Genomic DNA, 25,617 nt, shown 5'->3' on the forward strand with positions numbered 1-25,617 from the left:
GCTGCGCGCCCCGCCCGCACGCGGCGCCGGGCCCAAAATGGCGGCGGCGGCGGCGCTGGGCCGGGAGGGCGGGGAGGACGCCTTCAGGAGGCTTTTTCGCTTCTACCGGCGGCGAGACGCCTCCGAGCTGCGCGGAGTGCTCGATTTCTCCGCGCCGGGGGGGCAGGTAACGGCGGGGGGGGACAGGGAACAACGGGATCCTCCCGGCCGCCCTCACGGCAGGCTGTTAGTTGGTGCGGTGTGGTGTGGCCCCGCTGGGGGAACGGGTGAGGTGTATGGGGGTGAAGCGGCCCCAGCCCCTGAGGCATCGCGGCTGTGGGGCTGCTGCCGCCATCCCCGGTGTGCCGGGGGCTCCCCCGTGGTGCCCCGAGTGGGGCCGGTGCCGGAGCCAGTCCCGGTCACCCGGTGGTGCCTGAGCAGAGCGCCTCGTTTGGGGGGGGCGGTCGTGACGGGTGCTATGTGCAGGCAGCTGTCTGAAGCTGCCGCTGTAACAAGAATCCTGCTTGATGGTTTTGCTTATATTTATTTACTGCTGTTGTTAACTTGTTATGCCCCAATAACTGATCTCTGAAGTCTCTAATAGAACCACGCGTTGTTTAAGGGAATCAAAGTGTCATGCAGACTGGAAAAAAAAGTAAAGTTTTATGTTAGCTAATGCTATTTATTATTATTAACGCTATTTCCTGGGCCTGTCAGTTGCCATTTTGGTCCTGAAATAGTTGCGTGAGCAGGACACGGAGCCAGGCTTTGGCTCTCCCACCTGAGGAGCTGTTGGCTGCAGTTCTGGCTGTCTCCTAGAAAAGTTTCTTTTCCTTTTTTCCTGTCATGCCACAAGCATCTGGCCCAGCTGTCAGTTCAGGCAGTCAGGAGTCCATCTGAAAGTAGCGTTTGGTTAATCATAGTTAGTAGTTCTGAGATGTCCTGAGTTACTGAGAAGTGATCCTTTAAACTCATCTCCCATTTTGTCACATCGCAAAAGGATAATGGATGTTTCCTCAAGTACTGTTAAGCATGGATTCTCCATGAACCTACACAAATACAGGGCACAGAGAATATAGTTGAAACGAAACTTGACCTAATTTTTCATGTTTCAAATGTTTAGTCTTTTCTTTCTACTGTTCTTTTAAAATAAATATTTTTCTATCTTTTCAGGCAACGATTTTGATACTGTGAACTGGACACAAAACCTGACCTATTTGAAATTGTTCAAGGTGTTAGCGTTAAACAAGGGAGTTGTTAACATTTCAGCCTTTCTTGAGCTTGCAGCAATCCTTTGTCAAATAAAGGATTCCAGCCTTACAACCCTTCTGGGAAATTCATAGGCCTTGAAAGCATCACAAGCATCTGTCCCTTCTCCATGTCTTTCTTTTGTGCAGGCTACCTTCTGAGATCAGTTGATAGCTCACTGGTGAAAGCATCTTTTATTCCTCTTTTGCCCCAGGTTAAAAACACGTGGCTTTTCCCTTAAAGAAGAGCTACAGGCCAGCCAGATTGACCCAGATACTATTGTTCCTTTTTTCTCAGAAAAGTGCTTCAAGTGATTGAGCTCTTCAGTGAAGTGTGACATGCCCCAGCTGCCCTGCTACAAAGCATGTTTAACTGATTCAGCACGCGTAATTCTTCATCACAGAAACAGGTCCTGTTCTCAGGAAGCCCTGGCAGCAGCAGTTTGAGGAGACAGAGGTGGCAAAGGCTCAGTCAAAGGAATTGCCCTCCTGGGGTTGTTCCACAGACAGGACTCAGAATTAAGCTCTGCGAGGCTGGCAGTCACAGAGCTGCTTTTGGCAGGTAGTGGAGAAATTGGAAAAACTGAGCGTGTTTCCAGAAACTGCTCCCCAGCAGCAGTTTAGCATCTTCTCACAAATGTGATGCATGCAGTTTTGACTCATTGCTCAGAAGATTGCAAACAGACCGGTCAGCCTGCAGAGACTAATTTATGCCTTGCTCACCTCTGCAGAATCTGAGTGCTTGCGCTTGGGCCTTAATTTTGTATACACTTCAAATTGGCGTCAACCAAATCTTGCCTGCCTCTGCCTGCTTATTCCTACAATGCCTGCACAGCTCTTTCCTTACACCAGCCTCTACTTTTGCACAGCTGTGTTGACAGCTGGAGTGGGGAACTGAGCTGGAAGAAAATCAGCCTGCCTCGACCCTGTCCTCCTTAAGAAACTTTGCAGTCCTGAGGGAAGAAGGCAGTGAGAGCTTGGATAAGTTTCTTTCCTTCAGCAACAGTGTAGGCTTATTGCAGCTTAAAACACGTTATTGTGGCCCAGTACGGTGAGAAAATACATCTTGCTGACCCTTGTGTAGGAAACAGGAGCAACAATGTGGTATTCAGCATTTATAGGGTTTCTGCAGTCCTTCACATCAGACAACTTTGCATGTTTTATCATTTTATCTTTTCTCCTGTAAATTACAGATGAGGGTAGTTATCCACCCTATGGAATTAGGAACAAAAAACAGTAATTGGAAAATGCTCTGAAGGTATAAAGTGTTACAAGTAATAAATATTGCACTCTCTCGTGAAGATTGATAATTGGCAGAATGTTTTTTACAGCCTTGAGGCTGTACTGGGGAAATGGACAAACAGTGCAGATTTTTTTTTCCCTATAAATTGTTCCTTATGAATGTAAGACATCTCTCCTGATCCCTGAGTCTCATAGAAATTGTAGGTACCTTTTGATTCTTACATTGAGTACCTACCAGCCCTGTTAGTAGCTGTTTGCCTTGTTGTGGTCATGATTATTCAGACAATAGTTCTGTGGTACAGCTGGCATTTCCACAAGATTCCCTGAGTATGATGTTCCGGAATAGGGTAGCACTCTTTCTTTTGTACAGGTGTTGTTTTTAGACGAGTTTTGTCTCTCTTCCTGTTGTTTTTTTCCCTCCCTTTAACAGATGCATTTTTCTTTTGCCAGGTGTTCAGATCACATCTCAGTATTTCTTCAGTCAGTGACCAAGATGCTTCCCGAGCAGGATTACAGCCAGTTAGCCGGTGGAAAGCCTATGGCCTCAATGGCTATCCAGGTAGGTACCTCTTGATTTCAAGAAAAATCTCACACAACTTCATTGCTTCTCATTCAGGCATCTTCCATCTTATCTTCCTTGTCCTGCCTAAAAAATCTATTTTGGTTTGCCTCAGCATAATTTAACGGCGGTGGTGGGTTTAAGTGCAGTAGAACAAACGACTCCGTTAAAGGGTGGGATGTGGTGACATACAGAGCTTAGAACAGAAGGAGCAGTTGTTTCATGGTCTCTTACCAACCAGATCACCCCTTGTGAGAATGGATTCCACTTGATGTAGCCTTCGATAGAGATTTTGTATTTCTGCAGCATCCATTTTTCTTCCATGTATATCATGAACGTGAGGTAAGTGGCTGAAATACAGTCACTTCAGGTCTGAAGTGTGGTCTCTACATAACTGGTGTACAATAAGTGAATGTAAACCTCTTGTCCTATTCAAGGTACAGAATAATTTCATTAGGCGTGTAACTTCAAAAACTGAAATGGTATTAGGTTTTCAGGACACCTGGTAGAGTCGCACAAAGATGTTAGGTTGGATTGAACCTCCAGAGGTCTCTCGTTCAACCTCTGCTTAAAAGAAGAGCCAGTTTGAAAGTTAGATCAGGTTGCTGAGAGCTCTGGTTGGGTTTTGGAAATCTCCACAGACAGAGAGTACTCAGCCTTTCTAGGCACACATTCCAATGCTCAGTAATTCTCATTGTGATGTTTTTTTCACCTTATATATAATCAGAATTTGCCTTGCTGTGGTTTGTGACTATTGCTTCTTATAATTTTGCCATGTGCTTTGGAGAAGAATCTGGAATCTCCAGGTAGCTTTAAGTCATACAGGCCCATGTGCAATCAGCCTTAATTGCCGCAAGGGTGCACTACTGACTCATGCTCAATTTGTCCTCCAAGACAAATTGGTTTTATGAGGGGTTGTTCCTGTTGCTAGACACCTGCATGTCTTACCCAGGTGGAGGCTGGAGATCACGTTCACCAGGTGTAAGGTAATACCTAGTGTGCTGCAAGATTTTGGTGCAGTGCAAGAATTGTATCTGATTTCTCATGGCAGATTCCTTTAGTATACAGATCCCCAAATAATTCCTCCTTTGCTTATTCTACTCAGCCCAACTCTTTCAAGGCCAAAAAGTTCATTTATGTTGCGTTTAAAGCTTGAGTTGTTCTTTAGTCAGCTCAGAGAGATTGCTAAAGAACTATAGTTCTTACTCACCTCCCTGCCATGTGTGGTTTACTCCGCTTTCTAGCGCCATTAGCCCTCTCAGGAACTATTCAATCTTGAATACAAGTGTAAAAGTCTATAGTAAAAGCCAGCAACTGTTAGAAATTCAGGCTTCTCTGCCTTTTTTTGACATCAGCAGCATAGTAGTTTCCTGCTTTTTGGTTGCTCTCCCTTTTGTAAATCTGGATTACTCTGATTTCTTACCAGTAAGCAATTAAAGGTTTGGAGAGACACAAACATGTTTGGACTTTCTGATACAAGAGTCATAAAACCTGGATTCTTGTTCTCAGCTCTGTGTGTAAGTAGTTGCCCTCCAGGCTTCAATTCCTTCATTAATACCTGGAGACAATACATGCCTAGCGCAGCGTAATTCATGTATGTACTGAAGTGCTTTGAGAAACACACATCAAAAGCTGTAGACAGGAAGGGCAATGTTATTACTCTGTTCTGTACAGAGGCCAACAGAAAGTAAATTTAATGCTTCTGGCAAAGAAAATTCTTGTAGTCGGACCTATAAGAAAGCTACCTGTAGACTGAAGGTGCAGGGAACGGAGTGAAATGAATGACAGTATGTTATTAATACACTGCAGGTTCTTTTCTAAGCAGTTAATTTAATCTTGTGAGGTCTGTGAGATACGCTGGCAGGAAGCTTTTTCCATGCTTTTATTACTACTTTCATAAAGGCCACAAGGCAAGTTTGTAGCCCACTGAGACTCCTCGACTTGCTTCTTCCTTTTTCATCTATTTTTGTCTGTTTAACTTGCTATGACTGAGAAGTTCAAAAAGATACAATAGGGCAAAACCTTGAGACCTCCTTTTCCTTTGTTCCCCCTAAACCCTTATCTCCCTTTATATGTGAATTTTGTGTTGGTGAGCCTTACTGAATTGAGAGTCTTGAAAGAGTGCCTTGATTCTCAGAGCAGGTGCGATACAGATTAACAGCATCTTCCCCTCAGCACGCTCACTCATCGATACTGTCAGTCCTGGCCTGGAAGGAAACCCCCTTGGGGTGCTGGGGAGAAAATTCCAGTGAAGAATCCTGTTACCTCTTCTCACAATGGTATATCTAATGTCAAGGACTATTGTCTGTTAAGATATGGACCAAATCGATCCATTACGTTTCTGCTAACACTCTTATTTGGGCTGCTGCTTGAACTCTGTCTGAAATGCTTGGCTAAACGAATGTGCACTGTAGCTACCTGTTCATCTCATTTCGTTAATTAACAATGACTGCAAAATGTATCAACAAAGGCTACAGCAACAGGCAGTTCGGATTATAATTTGATTTTCATCCCATTTGAGCACTACCATACAAAAATGTAAAGACTGATATGACCAGACTTGCTTGGAAGCAAGCATGAACCAAGGAGAGAAACAGTTTACATTACTAAGTACTTGTTCAGTCTGTAGACTGCTCTCTGCAGTTCTGACACTGAAGGAGCAATAAGAAGACACAGTGAGTTCTGAGGCAGCACCAAGGTTAGTTTGAAGCCTGTAAAAACTCGACTAGAATTACTTTAACTTTGCAGAGTTGAAAAGAATTTTGCTGGAGCACTTCGGTATCAAATTTACTCCAAAGCAACTGGCTTCCCAAGTTCTCAACCCTTTATCTACCTGTAATTAATATGCCTTATGCAGATATTTTTGACTCAGACCAGCTGTGGCTTCCCCCCTGCCTTCTACCTTATAGCCACCAGTTGTTTGGAATGAAGAAACAGTAGGTCTCAATTAGTCAGACCTGTTAATAGATTTCATCAGCTTACAAATTCAGGAGCTGTACATCTAAGGTGTTCTTCCAGTACCTCCCACTCTTCTTTGCCATGGTTTTAGAAAACATAGGGATATGCCTAATTGTACTTTTTCCCTACCCTCTCCCTCTTTCTTTATGGTCAGGGTTTATTTTCATACGAAACCCTTTCCTTCCGGGCTGCCAGCGCCACTGGGTGAAGCAGTGTCTCAAGCTATACACCCAGAAACCCAATGTCTGCAACCTGGACCTGCACATGGCTCCTGAGAAGACCATTGATCTGTGGGGGCAGAGCAAGGAGCAGCTGAGGTGAGTCCAGAGTAACCCTGGCTCAAAACTAACAGAGCCAGAAGTGCTCAGCTCTGAGAAGGTTGAAGAAAAATAACCAGGGAAGGGAAGCTTAAAAAAATTGTGTGCGTGCTGGCAGTATACAGGTTGTGTCAGACATGCCAAGCCGAAGATGAATTATGGCATGGCTTGATGTGCATCCTTGTTAAGTCTCTTCTTTCACGTTCATAGTGGGATTTTCCAGTAGTAAGTTATTCCAAATCTATCAGTTAAACGTCTAGGGTAAAACAGCAACCCTGGCTGATGGCATGGTGCTCAGAAGCTTGCTAAGCTCAGTAACAAGTGGAACCATGAGGTCCCTCTAGGCCTCAGTTTTCCTGAGGCAAAGCAGATCCTTTCCAAACATGCTGCATGTGCTAGCTCCTTCCAGTCAGATGCTGGATCTAGTGTGCTGCAACTGAAAGGCCATATTTGTATTTTTTGAACTCCTCAAATCTGCTAATTTCTATGTTTTATTTTCCAAGGTGTTCTTCCAGGTATTTTTCTTTCATGCCATCTGAGATGGAGATTAAACATAACACTTTAATGACAATCCAGTTTATTCTCAAAGGTTTCTATGCTATCAGAGTTCTGTGGCAATGCAGAGGCCTTTCCTCTACCCAATTTGGAGGCTAATAGAGAATTTGTCCAAGTTTTAAAGTCAAGTAGAAAACTAAAATCCAAGTTTTAAAGCTTTTTTTTTTTTTTAATTAATCATCTATAAAAACAAGTTAGAAGCTGCTTACAGTCTACGATCTGTTAGTTATTGGTTATTTATCATTACCTTGTTGATTTCATTGCTTGTTTTTCAAGAAGGTTGTGTCACGTAATGGATTGAAGAGATTTCCCTGCAGCTCTCATCTTCCACTGCAGTCTGTTAGGGAAATTGACCTGGTGAGATTTTTTTTTTAAATACATTCTTAACATCCACAAGATACAGATTTGCACAAGTGAGGTTTGGACTTGTGAATGTTTTCACCTAGGAGAGAAGTTATGACTGTACTTGTTACTTCCAGGCTTAGTCAGAATTAGTTGCAAAAATCCAGATGCCTTTTTTTGTTTTTAAAATATTGACTTCTACATTTCTGTTCCATCAAGGATGAAAAATTGTTCTTTGAAAACATTGTGAATTGTGCCCTACAGCTGAAAAAAGTTGAGGACTGTTGCAGTTTGACAGGCCTTTCCCAACAGTACCTCCTGCACACACAGAGAATGATCAGAACAGAGGTTAATTTGCAGCTGAATCTAATTCAGTTGAAAACAGTGTTTGGAAGAGTGATGGCTGGCAGCAACGCTGGCAGTTTTATTAAGCACTTGCCTTAGTCTTCAAGTGTGCAAACTGCTGTATTTCTGCTTTACCCGAGGGGAAAGTGGATCAAACTAGCCAACTTGTCTATTATTAAGAGTGAGAGCTTTTCAGGGAGGGGAGAAACAGTGCATAACTAAAAGGAGGTCTAATTCCAAGCCTGGAGACAGCTTTAATGCTTTTTATCTTTCCATCTTCTTAATACTTTTTCATCTTCCATCGGGAAGATACCTTGCGTGTCTTGCTTGGGTCATAGCGTATCTGCTGTTTGCAGGATGCAGGAATCACAAGGAAATTTCCTGGAAATGTATGCCATGGTCTCTCCACAAAGTGGAGTTCGGGTATTTTCTTAAAGTGTTGAAGACAATTAGAAGTATCAAAGAGGGTAGAGCATCCCTACAAAGGAGATTTTATATATATATATATATATATATATATATATCTTCCTCTGTATAAGAAAAAGGCTGGGGGAGATTTTATAGATGCAGGCATTTACCAGTGAATAAAGAAAAAATGGTGCTTCAGAAGAACCCCACTGCTATTCAGACTTGCTCTCTTTCTGAAGTAGTTACACCAGAATCTTTCAGTGCCTTCTTGTAGGAGCAGCTGGTGGTACAGCTCTAGGAACTTCCTGTTTCCAAATACATAACACTCAGGCTTTTCCCTTCTTAGCAATCACATTTGAAATCACATGCAAAACACTAAATTCTGGGACTAAGGATGTACCGAGCTCGAGTTCCTGCTGTTGTGCAAACACTAACACAGCAGCGAAAGAAGACAAAGGGCACTTTCAAACGGCAGGTGCTAAAAATGTTTCATTATGAATATTAACTTCATTGGTTGAAAGATGTAGAGGAACGAGTTGTGGGCTCTCCCTTTTGGAAATGCCGTGTTACCTGTTGGGAGCTCCCTCAATTGCTCCAAGCAGCATGTATCTGACAGTTGCTGCATTACGGTAATCGCAGTTGTTATTACCTTATGACAAAGAAGGAAACGGGAAAGATTACTTTCTCTCAATATTCAGTAAGTTATGAAAAATCTCTGCAAGTAAAGAAACTGGCTTCTTCCTGGTTTAACTTAATTCCTCTTCCTGGTTTAGCTTATAAGCTATTGATACTAAAGATCAGTATAGGTGCAGGGCAGCAACAAGCTGTGTATCCAGGTAGAACTGCACATTAAATGCAGATACTTGGTGAAGACTTGACCGTGGCAGCACAAATATTATGCATTCTGTTTTATGAAGGAGTGCATGTCACACTGAACTAATGAGGCTATAAATGAGAGCCAGCCATCTGGTGCTACTGTTTATCATGATGTTCTGAGTACATTTCCCTTTCCTTTCTTTACCATAACATATGACTTAGCATGAGAAAAGAAGCTGCAATTGCTGGCAGAATCGGACTAGAAGATACGTGTACCTTCCTTTTCATATTTATCACTAACATGCTTTTATGTCTGCCTGATATACTCGAGTTAACGCTTTTTGGTCCAACTTTGTGAGGACTTTTCCATAGGCCCACCCCTGTGTGAGGTTTCAGACCACTGGACCACTGAATTAGGGTTGTCACTTGAGAACACTTTCGACATGCATTGTGCTGCTCCTTCCTAAAACATCCACTGTGCTTTTTGTCCTGCATGGCAGCCTGGATAGGAGACACCTGTCATCTAGATTTCTTGACATTCAAAGATGTGTATTGTCGTAGCTAAAGCAGTCTTACTGAGTTAGTTCATCTTAAGCGCTTCTTGTGAAAGAACCAAGCAGAAGAACTAATGGTCCTCTACTTAGGAGAGCGTTATACAGCTTGATATACTTCACTGTCAGGTGAAGCAGTTTCCTTTCTTGTAATTTTCCATTTAGTGACTGGAATATTTTTTTTCCTTGTGTTTACACCTTTAGATCTTCACAGATTCTGTTCTTTCACTTGCAGGTGCATAAACAGTACACATTTAATTCTGACGTCTTAATCTGCTCCAGTTCACTATGCTGTCTCCGTCTGATAACCCCTGTTAGGTACCACAGAGCAAATACAGCTTTTCAAACTGCCAGCAATTGGTGGTAGACCCTACAGCTTGCACTGATTGCATGAACTGAATTTTCAGGGTCTTAGAAAGAAACAACAGCGTCGCTGAAAATAAGTCTAGCAATGATGGTTCTAATAGACTGTCACGCAGATGAATGAATCTCATTACTGTGTGTTTAACTGCCATAAAACCCTTCAGAAATTAACATGTGTCCCATTTCTTTCTATTTTGTCTTTGCAGAAGGAAGGGTTCCAGTAAATGTGAGCCCAGAAGCTTACTGGAGAAGTTGCGCTGGGTGACCCTCGGTTACCATTATAATTGGGATACCAAGGTATCAAAATTAAATTCTCCAGTTCTCTTCTTCAATGTAAGTACTCAGAAAGGCAGACAGAATAGGGTATTATGGAATAAAATTTAGTATTTAGTAAGATGCACATGATCCTACAAGACAGTCTTGAGGAAAGGCTGTAACAAACCATGCTTTTAAGAACATTTTTAATATGTATGAGTTCACTAAGGAGGATTTAACAGCGAAAGCCCATTGCTGCCATCTTTGCTTTCAAAGGTAATATGGTAGCGTGTACTTTGCTTTAGACCTCTGACTCCATTTCAGGGTAAGTGAGCATTTTTACCTTGCTAAAAGGAATAGGCTCAAATGCATTGTTAACTACTTAGAGTATGAGTGTCCTTGAGTGCTTCTTTGAAATGCTGCTTCTTGATGGAAGAGCAAGAGAGAGTCAGAAGAGACTGCTTAAGATGTGACTTTCAACTTATTATCTGAAGCAGTATAGCACAGTCTCACCAACTAACAGCTATTTTGGAGCTCCTTAACATTTTGGAGACCTAAATAAACTTTCTCAGCAGATTGAGTCAGATGAAGGCTGAGAAAAGATGGCAGAGTGAATATATGCAGTTTATCAGTATATTGCAGATACTTAACCAAAGCAGATTGCAGCTTTTTCTTTTTTTCCTAGAGCAGCCAGTTAATGTGTGGCCTTAGTAAAACTTGATTACTCTCTTCCATTCTTCTCAGTCAAAATCACTCAAGGGAGAGAGGAAAAAGTAGGCTTGCAATTGATGCCTGTTTGTCTTATCCTTCAAAGAAGGAACAAAGATGTTTGTTTCAGAGCTCTGTTGACGAGATAAAGAAATCTCCATCAGAAGCTTTAGGTGGTGACTAAGTGACCTGTGATACACATAGATCCTCAGGATGTTCGTACTAATCTTACTGACTTCCTGTTTAATAGTAATGATTAACTCCACAATTTAAATCCAAGACTATTAACTCTGCCAATTTCAGCATAGGCCCAGAATTAAACAATAAGAGAGAAACTTGAATTATACTTACATTGTAGTCACTCTGTAGGCAAGTATGATCTTCTCTATGATTGTCAGCCAGACTTCTGAGATCTCATTAACCGTCTGTTTTCAATTGTATGTGCTGTCCTGATGTTTTAGGTTTGTTTGTTTTTCCCATTCTCCTTCTTCCAGAAGTACACACCAAATCACCACACTCCTTTCCCCTCAGACCTCGCGTTCCTGTCAGAACAAGTGGCTGCAGCCTGCGGGTTCCAGGGTTTCCAAGCCCAAGCGGGGATCTTGAACTACTATCACTTTGATTCTTCACTAGGAATTCATGTGGACGAGTCTGAACTAGACCATTCTCGGCCCCTTTTATCATTCAGGTGAGTACGTTGTGAGCGTTGTGGGAGGATTGGTGGGTTTATTTTTTTTCCTGTGGTTGCATACTGTTACAGGAAGTTGGTGTGATGCAGCTTGCTAAGTGGGTATATAATCTTCACTCTCCAAAGACCTGAATATTAGGAAGCTGTAGCACAATAGCATAGGTTTCTTGAAGACTGCTTGAATACCATGCATGTGGCATCTCTGTGGAAGAGCTCTTTTCACAGGGGACAGTTCTGTTTTAAAGTGGCAGACTGGCAATTCTGGTACTGATCAACAAGCATGAAATATCTCAGCAGAGCTTCAAAATGGGCAAGGCCACACAGTTTGTGAACTAAGATTCACACTTTGCCTAACGTTAACCAGGCCTGTTGGTCTGCTTTCTGTGTTCTCGATACAAAGTCAAGATGAGGAATCCATCTGGGGTTTTGTTCTTGTGTGTTTTCTAAAGAAATGTAAGTGGTGCTAACATTTTCCTATTGTACACACAATTTTCTGTAGCTCAATTTGTTTTCTCTTCTCTCTCCATCGTCATGCCGTCTTCAGTTTTGGGCAGTCCTCCATCTTTCTGCTTGGGGGCCTGAAGCGGGAGGAGGCCCCAACAGCCATGTTCATGCACAGTGGAGATATTATGGTGATGTCTGGCTTCAGCCGCCTGCTGCACCATGCTGTGCCCCGCGTCCTTCCCAACCCCGAAGGGACAGCTTTGCCTTCGTGCCTGGACCAAGCCCTTCCTTCAGACCTTCCTGCTGGCTCGGTCATTGAGCAGAGCTCTGAGGAGGACTGGCAGGTCTGTGCCAAGTACTTGCAGTCTTCCCGCATTAACATGACTATTCGGCAGGTGCTGGCTGAGGGTCAGAATTTTCCAGAAGAGTCTGGAACAGACTTAAAGGGTCAAGCACCCTCTGAAGACGGTTACCATCAGGAGAACGGCAGAGCCAAGAGACACAAAGCAAATACTGACAGCTGAGACCAGGAGATCGCGTTGGCATGGACTGAATGGGCAACCTCTGTCTGGAGCTGGGAGCTAATACGATCCTAGTTACCTGTCTGTGTGGGCAGTAAGGAACATCTGCAGAATCAGTGCTGTCCTTGGTGCTGTAAGAAATAAGCTGGGGGAGGGAGGGAGAGAGAGAACTTAATCAGAAAAGAGGGATACGTTTAGGACTGGGTCAGGAGATGAACTCCGTTGAAGTTCTGTTGCAGACGTTCATTGTACTTGGGTGCCTTTAAGTATTCTCTATAACTTTCTGACCTGTATGTTGCACTATCAAGCTTGGTTCAGTGATGCTCATAAAATATTTTAAAATCATTGGGCAGAAAGTGCCTGCAAAAGGTACAATTGGTATGCATTAAAGAAGCCCATTGGCCTAGTAAAGCTCAACTGAAGTGCGTTAATGAGGGTGAGGGAGAGTAGGTTGCTGTGAAACCTACCTGCAGCACTTCAAAGAGAATTATCTCTACTGTAAAAACTGGTTCAGTGATCAGAAACTAGCAGCTCCCCTGAGCAACACATACTGTAAGCTTGTTGTAGCTCTGTGCTGTCCTTTTGCCTGCTTGCACCCCTCAGCTGCAGCAGAAACTGGTTTTGAGTGGATCTGGACTTCTTGCATATTTCAAATTTTAAAGGGAAGTGACTGGGGGCTATATTTACTCAGAATACCTGGTAATTCCAAGTGGGTCTCCTCCCAACAGTTAGGATGTGGCTGAGCCCTACATCCCCATTCTTACAGAAGTGCCCCCTCTAAGTGCCTGCAGATTCTGGTCCTGCAGTCCCAAGCTGGTATCTTTAAGGAACAATGACTTGCAAGTTGAAGCAATGAAGTTGTAAATGGAGTACCTAAAAAAGAAATTAATCACTGACTATCTCTGTCACCCAAAGATAAATACAGTGAAACAAAGGCAAGAACTGGCTTTTGTGCCCATTCTCTTTAAGACTCAGACCTTCCTATCTGCTTTTTAATGCAATTTTAATTGTTGGTGGGGAATGTTCTATCCCTGGGGCATTTTGTTGCACTTTCCCAATGAATAAACTTACTCAGTTTTTAAATTAAAGATCTCTATCAGTTTTAGTCTTTTTTTTTTTTTCCTTTTACTTTCCTTCCTGTTACTTATTTCAATGTATTGTTAATGCTGCTGCATCCCTTGTGCTGTTCCCCTTCAGGCTTCTTTTGGATCTATTTATTGCCTCAGCCATCTGCTAGCGCTGGTGGAGAAGCCCTGCATCTCTGTCTGCAGGGCCACTTTGCTTATGGGCTGTTCGGGGTTTGCTGGGTAGTTTCAGAGGGGTGTTGCCTGTGGTATCAAGTCCAATTTAATATGTATGTGGTATCTTTTCCTCCTGGTGTGTGTCTGATCTGTTTATGTCACTGCAGGTGAGTATTTGTGTATCTGCGCAATTAATTCCTCTACATACAATACTGCAATGAGCTCCAGTAATTTATTGACTGAAATATAATTAGATGTGGGGTTTAGTATCTCACTTCCATGTTCTATGCCAGAAGTGTCTCCTTTCTATATCTTAGGCTTTATATGGACAGCTGAGCCCTGGGAAAGTGAATACTGGTACAGAGAGGTTACAGTATGACCAGAAGGGAGTGTTGACCATCTGGGTAAGTTTCAGGAAAGAGCAGAACTCCTTTAGTGGCATCTGAAGAAGAGGACGGGGAGAGGAACACTTGTCTTCATAACAATGAGCAGACAGGTTTTCTCTTGTTAACTCAGAGGGAAGCTAAAATCTACCTATTCCCTCAGCACTGAAGACGAGAGAAGACAGGATTCATGGAACCAGGCAGTTATTAACCAAATGGCACTGGTTGCTTCATGTTGCAGGCTGAGGTTTAAGTATATTCATATTTCCAGTTCTTTATGTCTTCAGTTCCCTACAAACATGACAAATGCCAAGCATTTATTTATTTCAGTATGCAGTTGTTTCTGTGGTTCAAGGACAAGAACCCATACTGTTTATCCTCTACAATTTGAAATAGAAGGAAATGCTGCAAAACAGCAATAGCAATTGTTCAGGGGAAGGATCCCTTTCATTGAAGCCTTGTGTTTAGATAGGGCTGAGCATCTACTGAATTACTGATCTGCACTGAACCCTGTTATCTAATGCCACTGGGAGACATACACCTGACCTAATTGTGTACCAGGCACCCAGAAAATGAAGAATCCATGACCTAGAAGGGTGCTGACCAGAAATTACTCCCCCCTAAAAAAAAAAAAAAAAAAAAAAAAAAGTAAAAAAGTCACCCATGTATGAAGAATAACAAGTGTAAGAAGGGAGAATTTCCTGAACTGCCAGTCTAACAGCACCGTTGATTCCACAACTATATTAGCAGTGAAGAGTGGAGTACAACTGAGGAAACCCCTGGCCTAGTCTACACAGTCACCAGTTTGTGGCATTTGCACCTCACCTATTCATATTTGTGATTATATGGCAGAGTATAATTCCATAAGTATAATTTCCATAGCACTGATCATAGCTCAGCTTTTTATATCTATAGATACTATAAAGTTTTACGTCTGTTGATAGAGGTACACGCTGAGATACTGTAGCTCTTAGTTCTTGTCAAGGAGATGTGCTGCCCAAGGGCCACACGCACAAAACTGCATCGGTGCCATTGGCAGCAGGCTTCTAGGATGCCCTGCTGTGTGCAGCAGAGGGGAGAGAAAGAAGAGGTCATCTGGGCCAGCTCTGCAAGAGAATTTATGTAATGAGCTGATTACCAGAAGATAATGATGTGTTTAATCAAAGGCCACCTGGAAATGAAGCATGTTGTTTACCCCCTGTACTCTGTTATGTGATCTATACATAAACTAACTGTCCGACAGAATTTAAGCAGTTGCTAATTTATTTTTTTAGTACTCTAGAATAAAGGAAAAATAAAATCCACAGTTACATCAGAATCAATGCACAGGGGGATGAATGCTGGAAGCAGAAGAGGAAACTGCCTGTACAAACTTAGCATTTCAGGCCTCCTGAGAGTACATTGCTAGGGAAATTCAGTGTTACAAACTGGGCTGCGCAGTAGTGCTCAAGACAGATTTACTGCATGCCCTCTGCTTGCCCAGCAGGCAGTAACTTACTGGCAAAGCAGTCCCTAGAGCTGTGCCTGCTGCCTGGAAGATTCTGATCCCAGTTTTTTTTGAGAGCTTGTCATTTTTTTCCTTACTGTTGTCACTGCTGTGCCTGCAGGTCCGGGTTGGAACTGGTTTGCATCTTCCAAAATTCAGACGAGCTTGGATTTGTCTCCATCTACTCACATAACCCATTCCCATTCTCTGCATCACGGCTCAAGCAGGACAGATAAAACGTGAAGAGCAGACTCATTGGTGACAAGACATGTTCCCACTTAATTAAGATGCAAAATGGAGCTATAACTCAAGGTGCTTTAAGCATACTTCAGTTCTGATGAAAGTGTAAAAATTGCCCACATCTGAACACGTTACCTCAAAAGGTTAACAGGTGTATGTGGACTGCAGAAATTAATGGTCCAGAAAAATAAGTTGCTGGAGGCCTCAGAAGACCCCTATATAGAAAGTCTTCCTTGTATTATCTCTGTGCAAAGAGACAGGTTTTAGCAGAAAGTGTCTGACAATGCCTCTGGATATCCTAATAACCAAACTTAGTTGAAAACAATCTGTTGAATGCTACAGAACTGGTACAAGAGGCACAAGGTGCTGTTGACCCAAGTTTAGCATGGTACAAAATTCAGCTATTTATATTTAGCAGATGATAATCACAAATAGCTTAACAAATACACAGAATTGAACCCTGACTACTACTACGGTCGTGTTTACTCTAACGGAGTCCAGGTGAGCTCCGAGTTGCCACATGTAAATCAGAGCTCAGCTCCTGCAGGCTGTACCTTAGTGTCACCTTCCAATGCCTGTCGCCAAGGGACCCCAGGAGCAGCGGCTGGAGGCACTGCTGCAGGTGCCCAGCCCAACCTCCCGCTAGCAACAGTGCTATTGCCCACAGGCTACCCGTGCTATTAGAACCCTCGTGGCACAGCCTGCCATTCTTTCAGTAGCCTGCGCCACTGCTGCCCTGCTCACACGATGAAGAATTTTTATGTCCTGCCCGAGTTTCCAATCACAACTTATAAACATTCCCTCTGCCTTTTTATTACCATCTATTACTAGCAAGAGTTTGGTCCCACTGCCTTTGTAACTCCCCTTCGACTAATTACAGTCTACAATTTGATCCCTCTCTTCTCCTCAATCTCTACACCGCACAAAGGGACCCCAAGATCCACAATATTTGCTCATAGATTGCATGCCCTCAGCCCCTGACGTGCCTCAATAACCCTTCTCTGCACCCCTTCCAGCTTCAGGTGGTATCCAGTCTCTCTGCTAGTGCCGGATTCTGCTACAAACAGGATGCCACCAAGTGGACCACTGAATCGTAACTCAAACACACCAGATCCACTTAAACCCACTGGATCCTAGGGTGTTTTGCTTTTGGGGTCACAACAGGGAGAGGAACATTCTAGAATATCAGTATAATTTTAGTCCAGCTAGCATCACCCCCATCCTGTTCCTGCTATTTTAAGTGTATGACCCATCTTAGGAAGACCTGACTGTGCACAGAAACTGAACAGGTTCATCAGTTACAAGTCCATCTCCCCAGGACAGTGTCTGGAGTGTGGCAGGGAGTCAGATCTGATTTTAATTCTCAGCCAGTGCTTGTGCTCAGATAGGCATCATGGAAAGTATCACCCACTTCCACTGCTCCAGGGAGAAGGGGAGAGGGGATGAAGTCTGTAGAAGTGCGGTATCTTTCCGTCTCTTCACCATAAAGGCTATGATTACTTCTCTGGATAGTCAAAGTTCTAACCTTGGATAGGCATTTCCCATCTTATTTCTATTCCATCTCTGTCCTTTTCCTATGTTGCTGCTGAGCATCCTCTCCCACAAAATCCCACTGCGTAGTGGACTGTCTCCAGTCTAATACCTGGGAATTTCTCTCTCCCCCTTTTTGTGCCTGTAAGAACAGAGCTTAGCAGCAGTGTGCAATGAACTGAATGGCCTAAAGGCTGAGCCCTCCTTCACCATCACCCAGTGTTCCTTTCCTTAACTCAAGTACTCAGTGCTGGTGGGTGAGCTAAGGACGTTTGCTCACAATAGAGATTTTTCCAGTCTCTTTCATGTACACATCTCAAAGTTCTTCCAAAAGATTGGTCAGAACCATTACACTCTGGAAAGTTAAGAGCAAGGCCAATTTACAGCAAAATGCGACAGAAGAGAAACAGAAGTTAGGCAAGATACAATGAAACATTCTCCAAATATTTTTGTGAAACTATAGAGAGAGTAAAAAGTGAGACAGACCAAAGAGATACTGCTTCACTCTTGGATGTTGGGAAGTCAGCGCTTTTCACAAGCTTTTAGCTTCTTTCTAGGTGAATTTAAAACTCATTCTGTATTTACTGAGGAAGGCCAGAAGAATCAATAGAGGGCTTGGCTTTCTAGAGCTGATCTTCTCACCAATCATTTCTGTCTCTGTTCTGCACAAAGGGCTTAGATAAGAAGGTTTTGTTTTTGTTTTCTTTCTCCTTAATGGATAGGTTTCTTAATTAGGATGGGGGAAAAATTACTGCAATTTTGCTGTGGCAAATTAAAACCAAAATGAGGTAGCAAAGAGCATGGTCTGGAGGGGAGGGGGGCAAGCAGAGACAGCTATTGATTTTGAAATGATGGAGGAGGCCAGAGCAGAACACACAGACTGGAAAGAAGACTCATCTTTCAAAGCACCGTTCTTGCTTAAAAACAATCAGTCTGGGCAAAGGTGTTGGTTGTTGCTGAAACTTTGAAGTTAGCTTTGTTTTCAAACAGAATTTAAATTTTGGAAAGACTTGCTGGTTAGTAAGGGGATGGCTCCTTAGACACATCTAGGAACTAGGAATCACGGGATGGAGCTGAACATAAGTAAACCTGAGTGTCCAGAAACACTTAGCAGTGGTGGTAACAACAAATTATTTGTAAATGATTTCTTCCAAAGAAGAAAAAAAAATGCCATTGCTCACAGCCAAGTAGGCAGAGAAAAGGCAGCAGTCATTGCTGAGCATGGCACAAGCACCAAGATCTAACACCCCTCTCACTCCCAGTTGCTGCATAGCATGTCCCATCTTTTCTAGAAGAGAGAGAGCTGATCTGGCATTGTCTTGCCTGTTGCAGTAACTGAGATCAAGCCTAGGTACAGCTTTTTGCCACTGCAGTCAGCACACTTTCATACACAATTTTTCCCTGTGGCTTTTCAGGCAGCATTCCTCTAAGACTAACATCAGATGTTAATCTGACCTTTGTCAAATACAGCCAGCACCTGGAAAGACTCCGAGCAAATAGCGCTAATCTTGTAATAACTGGTTTGTCTGATTGTTCTCATTGCTGTGATGAAACCTGACTTTGCAAAAGCGCTGATTATCAGATGTCTGTGACACGTAGTCAGGAAGATTTTTGCCCCACTACTGCACACAGGCTGTAGCCGTTCTAAATCCAGCTGAATGCTGCATGCAAATTACCCATTTTTTCAGTCCAGAGAGCTGAAAACATGTTGCAGGTCCTTTCAAAGCAAGGGTTTTGTTCCACCATGTAGGAGACCCATCTTCTATTCTTTGCACTGATACTCATTGCTCTGTCAAGTCCTCATCCCAATGCTGGTGAAAAACTGGCATCTCTTTTGCTCCTCACACTGGGATGGCAGTTTGTAGGAGCTACTACGTCCTTGCTCACAACCCGTTTTTTCCCCCTCACTCTTCCCTCCAAGCAGTGCCACAAGGACAACAAGATCTGCCGTTTTCCTACTACTTCCTCCATCTTTATAGCCAAGGTGCTACCACATCACCTGTTCCCTGCCTGAATCCCAACCATCAGTAACACACAAGTAGCTGGCAGTGAGAACTCTTCACTCCTGACACCCTGTCTGCACTTGAGAGCAGCCGAAGCCCACCTCTCCTGCAACAGTTTCAGGGACTGCTCCTGCTTTCGATGGCTGGATGTCAAACAGAAGTGTAGAGATAGCAACTCTCAGCCCTTCCTGGCCCAGTGCTGTCTGTGTGCTCCAGGAGACATCAGGGTTTGGCACGGTGCTTTGATGCTTCAGCACTTACCTGGGCTGAAAGTCAGTCCGCAGACATCTCCCTCCTCATCACAGATTTATGCAGCAAGGCAAGTCTTGCACAGTCTTATCGCTTCCATTGTCTGCTCCACTGTCTGTTCTTCCCTCCTCCTAGGACTAAATGGTAGGAGAGAAGTCAAAGGAAAATAAGATCCCAGGTGAGCAAGCATACAGAAGTGAAGATATGGCATGCTCTTTCTGATCCACGTGGCCTACTCACCCCTTCCTTTTAGCTGCAATGATCATAGCATATTTTTGAGGCAACAGCAGAGGCTGCTCGATGCTGAAGACTGCAATCCCTGTCTCCACAGATCTTTAACATCTCCTTTCCCTGGAAATCTCACTGGAAATGCTGTTTTTTTCAGGTGACTTGGAGCCCACCACGAAACCATGGGTCTCTGGAGAGTAAGTGCACAGGTACTCAGCGTTCAATATTATTGAAAATTATTTTCTGCAGCAGAAAAGCAGGAGAGAGGGAGAAACATTAGTCATAGAGCTGCTTAATTGAGATCTAATAGCCAAGGTCAGTGCTCAGCCAAGAATAGATAGCAGAAGCCTCCCATGGTGTATTTTTGTGATGAGATGTTCATAGCACACAGACTGATCTATTATTGGTTTTCACTATGAAAAATTTAGCTATCTCCTGGAATATGCTCAAATCTATTTTGCATCATTTCCTTGCTTTTTCATTTAAAAATATGTTTCCAATGAGACCTCATGACAGCGCAAATTAGCAAATCTCAGCTGAGTAGAGAGATTGCTTTACTTTCACTGAGACGCAGCTCTCGCTTCCCTTGCCAGAAGAGACAAGATGACAATACCTGTTTGTCTGTGTCTAGCAGGCTTTTTTTCTGTGCTTTAAACAAAAACCCTTAAAGGGAAAAGGCAGGTACTCAATGGAATATGCTACAATAGCCACATTAGTGAGGAGCTTCTAGCTGTGTTCTGCACAGAAGGGCCGTGATGACCTCACCTTCTGGCCTACAGCCCCTCTCTGGTCTCCTGTGGCACTTCTGCCTCGACTGGGTGACCATCTACTTGGTTTGTTCTTTCCAGCTTCTGCATATGGGTCTGTACAAGAAGCACCAGGGTTCTTCCTCAGCCCATGCATGTCCAAACATTTTAGGCTACAAAGCCCTTCTTTCTCATTTTTTTCTCCACAGACCACAAAGCAGCCAGCTCTCTAAACCTTTAACTGAGAGAACAGGAGGGAGATGATTAACGTGGCCTCACAGACCACCAAGTACTAAACCTAGAGAGATGATGAAAAAATTAAGCCTTCTGAAGATGAAAGGAGTAAGGTCTCTGAAGATGAAAGGAATAAGGTCTCTGAGGAACGCGTTTTAGCTTCTCTGGTCCCTGGAAGATGCAGCTGTACTTTCTGTGCCAGGGGCTGCAGCACAGAACATGATCTGATCCAACTCAGTAGGAACAGCAAACACCATCTGTGTGGGCACTAACAGCAAACGTGAATTCACTAGGTGCACAGAGGCATTATGCTCTGGTGCACAGTTGCTGTGTCCTTAGAGCCTTGCAGTACCTGGTGCTGGTGAGCTCCATGCTCCTGGTGGTGCTGGAGTTGAAGTGGTTCACTGTGGAGCTCCCTGGGGCACCTCCTCTTGCCGTGTGGGTGCAGGGTCCTCCAACAGCCAGCTCTGTACATGCTCACCACATGCCTATCAAGTGCCAACTGGCTCGCCTCACTGCTCGCAAGGACACTGCATGGACAATAAAGTACCACAGCAATTCAAACCCCAGCCCTCCTGTCTTTGCACTGCACCAGCCACTAATGTAGGACATACCCAGACAGCGTCCCCTGATGAAATGTAGAGGGGAAAAAAAAAAAAAAAAGAGACCCCCCTGTGTTTACCACTCTCCCAGTCTGGAGAGGGGGCAGCACGGTCCCCATCCATTCTCAAAAGAGGGAGAGTGGCCTGGGCCTCCCAGAACAACCCACAGACATTACTGCTTGGGAGCCTGGCATCTGGCAGGGAGAGGAGAGCAGAGTGTGGTCACCATGGCAATGCTGTGCCTCATTTCACTGCCAAGTAACCTCGTGTCCTTACACGCAGCCATTCCCACACAGCTGCACAGCACAGGCAGCCACACGCAGGGCAGCCCACAGCCCACAGCCACCCCACACGGGGCACGGACGTCCCCTGCTGGGCAGCACTCCCCCCATACAATGCACACAACAGGCACGTGCTGAGCCCTGCACATTCCCTCAGCTCTCTCACTCTTTTCTCCTGTGCCTTTAGATCCCAGCCAGACTCGCGGTCCCTGCTCCTGCAGCAGGAGCTGTAGGTCCTGCTGCTGTGCAGGAACACGAGGTTTTAAAAGCACAAAAATCAACACGTGCCCAGCCAGCTGCCAAAAGATGCACACTTTTGCACAGCCTTGCCACAGCACCTGGGTACAGCTCTCATGCAGTTTATTCTTGGATGTGTTTTGCTTTGATTCTGTGGCTTGAACAAGGAACAAATTGAATTTGTCTCATTCACTTTCCTCTGTTTCTGCTTCTAAGGAGAAAACGTCCCTGAGAAACAAATCTATAACAAGACCGTGTGCCCCTCTGCAGTACAAGCTCATGGGAAGCTGGTGGTCAGGTCAGGTGGTGCTCCGCACACTTCTTGGCAGATAACTATAGAAAATCAATCTCAATTCTGTTTCTCCTCGAAGCACCCTGTGGGTCCCTGTGGCTCAGCTCCTTGCTGATAGCAGGGAAGCAAAAGCACAGAACAGCCACAACTGAGCTCACAGCACAGCAGGAGCACAGTAGAAAGGAGCCATGAGCTGCGTCCCTAACCCCTTTGTTGTGCAACAGCCAGGTGTCACTCCGTATCAAGTGGCTCAAACTCAGATCTCATTTACACCACCAGGCACATCCCAGCATCAACAGCCTCAAGCCTGAATGCTCTAATCCTGAGTGATCCAGCTACTACAACCACTGCTTGGATGTATGTGTGCGAGGACACAGCTGGAGTGAGATTTCCCCACCTGGCTGCCCAGCTCCTCTGGACAAGGTGGCCCCAGTACTCCCAGCAGTGGTCAGCCCATCCTCCCCTGTCTCTGAGAGGTGACAGGGACCTGCACACAGCAATTCACATCCCCACCCCAGCTGCCTTCACACCATCTCCACCATTGCTACCTGCACGCCTGCCTGCAGCTGGCCTCTGGCACCTCCAGGAGCTCAGGCCTTGCTGTGAGCCCTGCACAGGAGGTGGGAGCCGGGCAGGGTCCCCGCTGCCTGCAGAGCCCGCAGCGGCCGAGCTGGGATTGCTCCCGCACGCAGTGAAGGCGCCTAATGCCTGAGCACACACTTCCCTCTTATGGCCACGCCTGATACAGCAACCGCTCAGGCCTGCAGCAACTTCTCTGGGGTTTAGCCATGTCTTCTGTCAGCTTGTCAATCTCCCTTCATCCAGGTTTTTCTAAATAGGAAAGGGAGGAGAAAGGAAACCTGAAAAACTGTGCTCAGTACCTGAAGGGGGACAAACTGCTCCTTCCTTCATTCCTTCTCCACAGTGAGGTTTGGTCACTGCTCACGTGCCAGTGTGCTGTCCTTGCCATCTCTCTCTCCTCTGTAGGATGCTCTCCTCTCACATGCCACCTTTGTAACAGCATCAGGAAGGGACAAAATTAAAACTAACAACAAAGACATCTTTTCTAGGGAACACTATGGCCTTACAAACCCTCTTTCTCTGCTCAGCGGACAAAATACCTTGTCCCAGCTCCTGAACAATAAACACATGATGCTTGCTGCCACTAATTCCTTGGCTGATGAAGCTCCCTGCCAGACCAGCTGACTTATCTGGCCACCCCACTGTTCTTGTCAGCCTCGGCTACCCACCCTGCTGCTCTACAGCCCCTGTGGCAGCTCCTCAGTGCAAACGGCCTGTGTGAAGAGCTGCGGCTTATTTCCCTTCAGCCAACGCATGTCCAAAGGTCAGGAACTCTGCATGCCTCTTCCTACTGACTTGTACCAAGTGCTCAGGGTGTTCCCAGCCCAGGGTTGCAGCTACACCAGAGAAGGCCACAGCACAGGACAAGCATCCTGTGGTTCCCATATGTGCTGCAACCAAGGGGCTGCAGCACTCAGGGGCTCTTCACACGGGGACCAGGCACAGCCACCGAAGTGACACCGTATGGAACAGTCTCTTCTGCTCCCCCATCCATAGTGCCAGTGGCCTACAGGGGCTTTTCGTTCTGGTCTTCACATGGGAAAAGGTGAATAAGGGGGAACCTGGCCAGACTCCTGCAGTACCGACAACATTGTCAGAAGAAGCAGAAACCGCTGTGGTCCTCCTTGAAGTCAGCCGTAACAGTCTGGTCTAGCTTCTGCCAGGCTCAGTGCCTTGAACCACCTCTCAAAGCGCTCTGCAGCTATTGATAAAACGAGGCCACATCTGCTCTGAGTTCGTTTGCCAGGGTACTAATGGGGGGAGTGTTTGGGGTCTCTTCCACATAGCAGAAAGTTGTAGGTACAGACCCTCAGAAGTGCCTAAAAAGAAGTTAGGAATTAAACTGTCATGGGGATCTGTGCTCTAATGAGAGTGCAGTTATATTGGTATTGAATGTTTTTTGCTGATATAGCTGACAGTGCTCGGAAAAGTTCTGTTCAAAAAAAAAGAGAAAAAAGAGCCCTATTCTGCTGACATAAGCTGCCTGCACATAAGGAGGGCTTCACTGGTACAACTCTGCTGCTACAGCGATATCACACACATTTACATGTAAATTAGGGCTTTGTTTATACTGCACAGATGCAGCCTTTCACTGCATCCTGGATGGGGAGGGTAATAGTCTAGCTATCCTCATTTTAGGAACTAAGAAAGCAATGTGTCAAAAAAAAAAAAGAAAAAAGAAAAAAGAAGAAAGAAAAAAAAAGAGCTCGGGCTCAGTATCACCCTACATGGATGGCAGAAAAGACACAGAACCTGGTCGTTGCCTACACAAACAGGACCTTCTTCACTGCTAGAGCTGGGGAGAGAAGTGAGCATGTCATGAAATAAGAGCCCCCAACACACCGAGTACGCAGGGTCAAATCCCTGATGTGTTGGAGCTGGGGGAGGCACTAATGAACTTTCCAGAGAGCCCTGAACCTGATGGGAGACTGAGGCCTGTTTAGATGCAGGAAGCACTGTTGGCAAAGAAATGAAGCTGAGACCTAAGCAAAGTTTCTAAAACAGCTCCTCACCACTCACCAAACTGAGCAGCAACAGGCAGGAGTGACAATGAAAGTCCACAGAGGAGGAACACAAAAGCTGAAGCAGTACAAGTGGTTAACAACGTATCACAGGAACCACATATGAGACCAGAAGCTGCTGAAATTACCTTGCTTCCAACCACTATTTCCCAAGTATCTGTGCACTTAAATCACCTCCGTTCTGCCACTGCTCCTGTATCTTGGCCACAAACTCTCTCAGGCTATATTTCCTTTAACAAAACCAACAAAAGCCAAGGATGATGATAAAGTTGTAGATTCCATCTCAGCCATTCATTCCCAAAGCTGCCTCTCCTGCTCGGTTAAACCCCAGAGCTCACCATTTTTGCTAGGATAGTTTTAAACCAGAGCAACTTCTCTCGGTGGTGAATCCCAGGGCTCCTGGAGCTGCAGCCTTTGTTGGCCCTACAATGCCAGTAAGTGACCTGAGAGAAGACACACCACTACACGTTCCCACTGGGTTGGCGTAAGAAAAGATTCAGACCTAAGTCTCCAGAAGAAGCAGGCGTTGCCGAGGGTTGGGTGAAACGTAGTGAAAGTGGGTGGATGCTACTGCCGGCCTAAAGGTAGCTGTGACAAACTGCCCGGCTCCATTATGGAGGGACGTCAGTCTCCATTCCAAAACACTTCCCAAGTCACTGCCAAAAGGAACTTTCTGAACTATTCTGAATACCATTTTCTCAATACTATTTTTTACAGAGTCTTGAGGATAAGAAACAAGAGGAAAAACAGATAAAGCATAGAGAAGAAGGCTCTAAACATGGTTAGGACAATCTTGGCAGTCAGCCTCGATTGAAGCCTAGAGGATAAACAAGTTTGGTACAGTTATCTACTTCTTTCTTAACCAAGGGATTAAAGCTGTACATATCAGAAGGAATAATAACTGCAGGTGGTTAAGTTAGTCTGTCGCTAATCCCTGCTAACTCACTGGATTCCCTCCCATGCC

The 25,617-nt window shown here is 44.7% G+C and overlaps 1 protein-coding gene and 2 long non-coding RNA genes across 5 annotated transcripts in view; 1 reads left to right on the forward strand and 2 right to left on the reverse strand.

Moving 5' to 3' along the window:
* Positions 1–37: 37 nt before the first annotated feature.
* ALKBH1 (alkB homolog 1, histone H2A dioxygenase) lies at positions 38–13,386 on the forward strand (the record flags this gene model as incomplete). Its single annotated transcript, XM_084520837.1, has 6 exons — positions 38–166; positions 2,919–3,027; positions 6,140–6,302; positions 9,889–9,979; positions 11,140–11,333; positions 11,878–13,386. The coding sequence occupies 6 exons, from the start codon at positions 38–40 to the stop codon at positions 12,299–12,301; spliced, it is 1,110 nt and encodes a 369-aa protein (XP_084376963.1). The 3' UTR covers positions 12,302–13,386.
* On the reverse strand, positions 3,036–11,133 carry LOC311437496. The gene is made up of 3 exons (XR_014693523.1): positions 10,997–11,133; positions 7,105–7,194; positions 3,036–5,258 (listed from the first exon to the last, which is right to left on the reverse strand). It is a non-coding gene; the product is annotated as an uncharacterized lncRNA (long non-coding RNA).
* The window catches only part of LOC311437495, a 17,201-nt gene continuing 3,893 nt past the window's right edge, over positions 12,310–25,617 (reverse strand). For 2 of the 3 annotated variants that reach the window (XR_014693520.1, XR_014693522.1), the window contains 5 exons: positions 22,932–23,060; positions 20,991–21,168; positions 19,671–19,901; positions 19,443–19,567; positions 12,310–12,443 (listed from right to left, as the gene is read on the reverse strand). This is a non-coding gene — a long non-coding RNA (uncharacterized lncRNA). The remainder of the gene's footprint in view (positions 12,444–19,442; positions 19,568–19,670; positions 19,902–20,990; positions 21,169–22,931; positions 23,061–25,617) is intronic. The other variant, XR_014693521.1, reaches the window with a different exon arrangement.

Source organism: Aythya ferina (assembly GCF_964211825.1).
Source record: "Aythya ferina genome assembly, chromosome: 5".
Classification (NCBI taxonomy): Eukaryota; Metazoa; Chordata; class Aves; order Anseriformes; family Anatidae; genus Aythya; species Aythya ferina.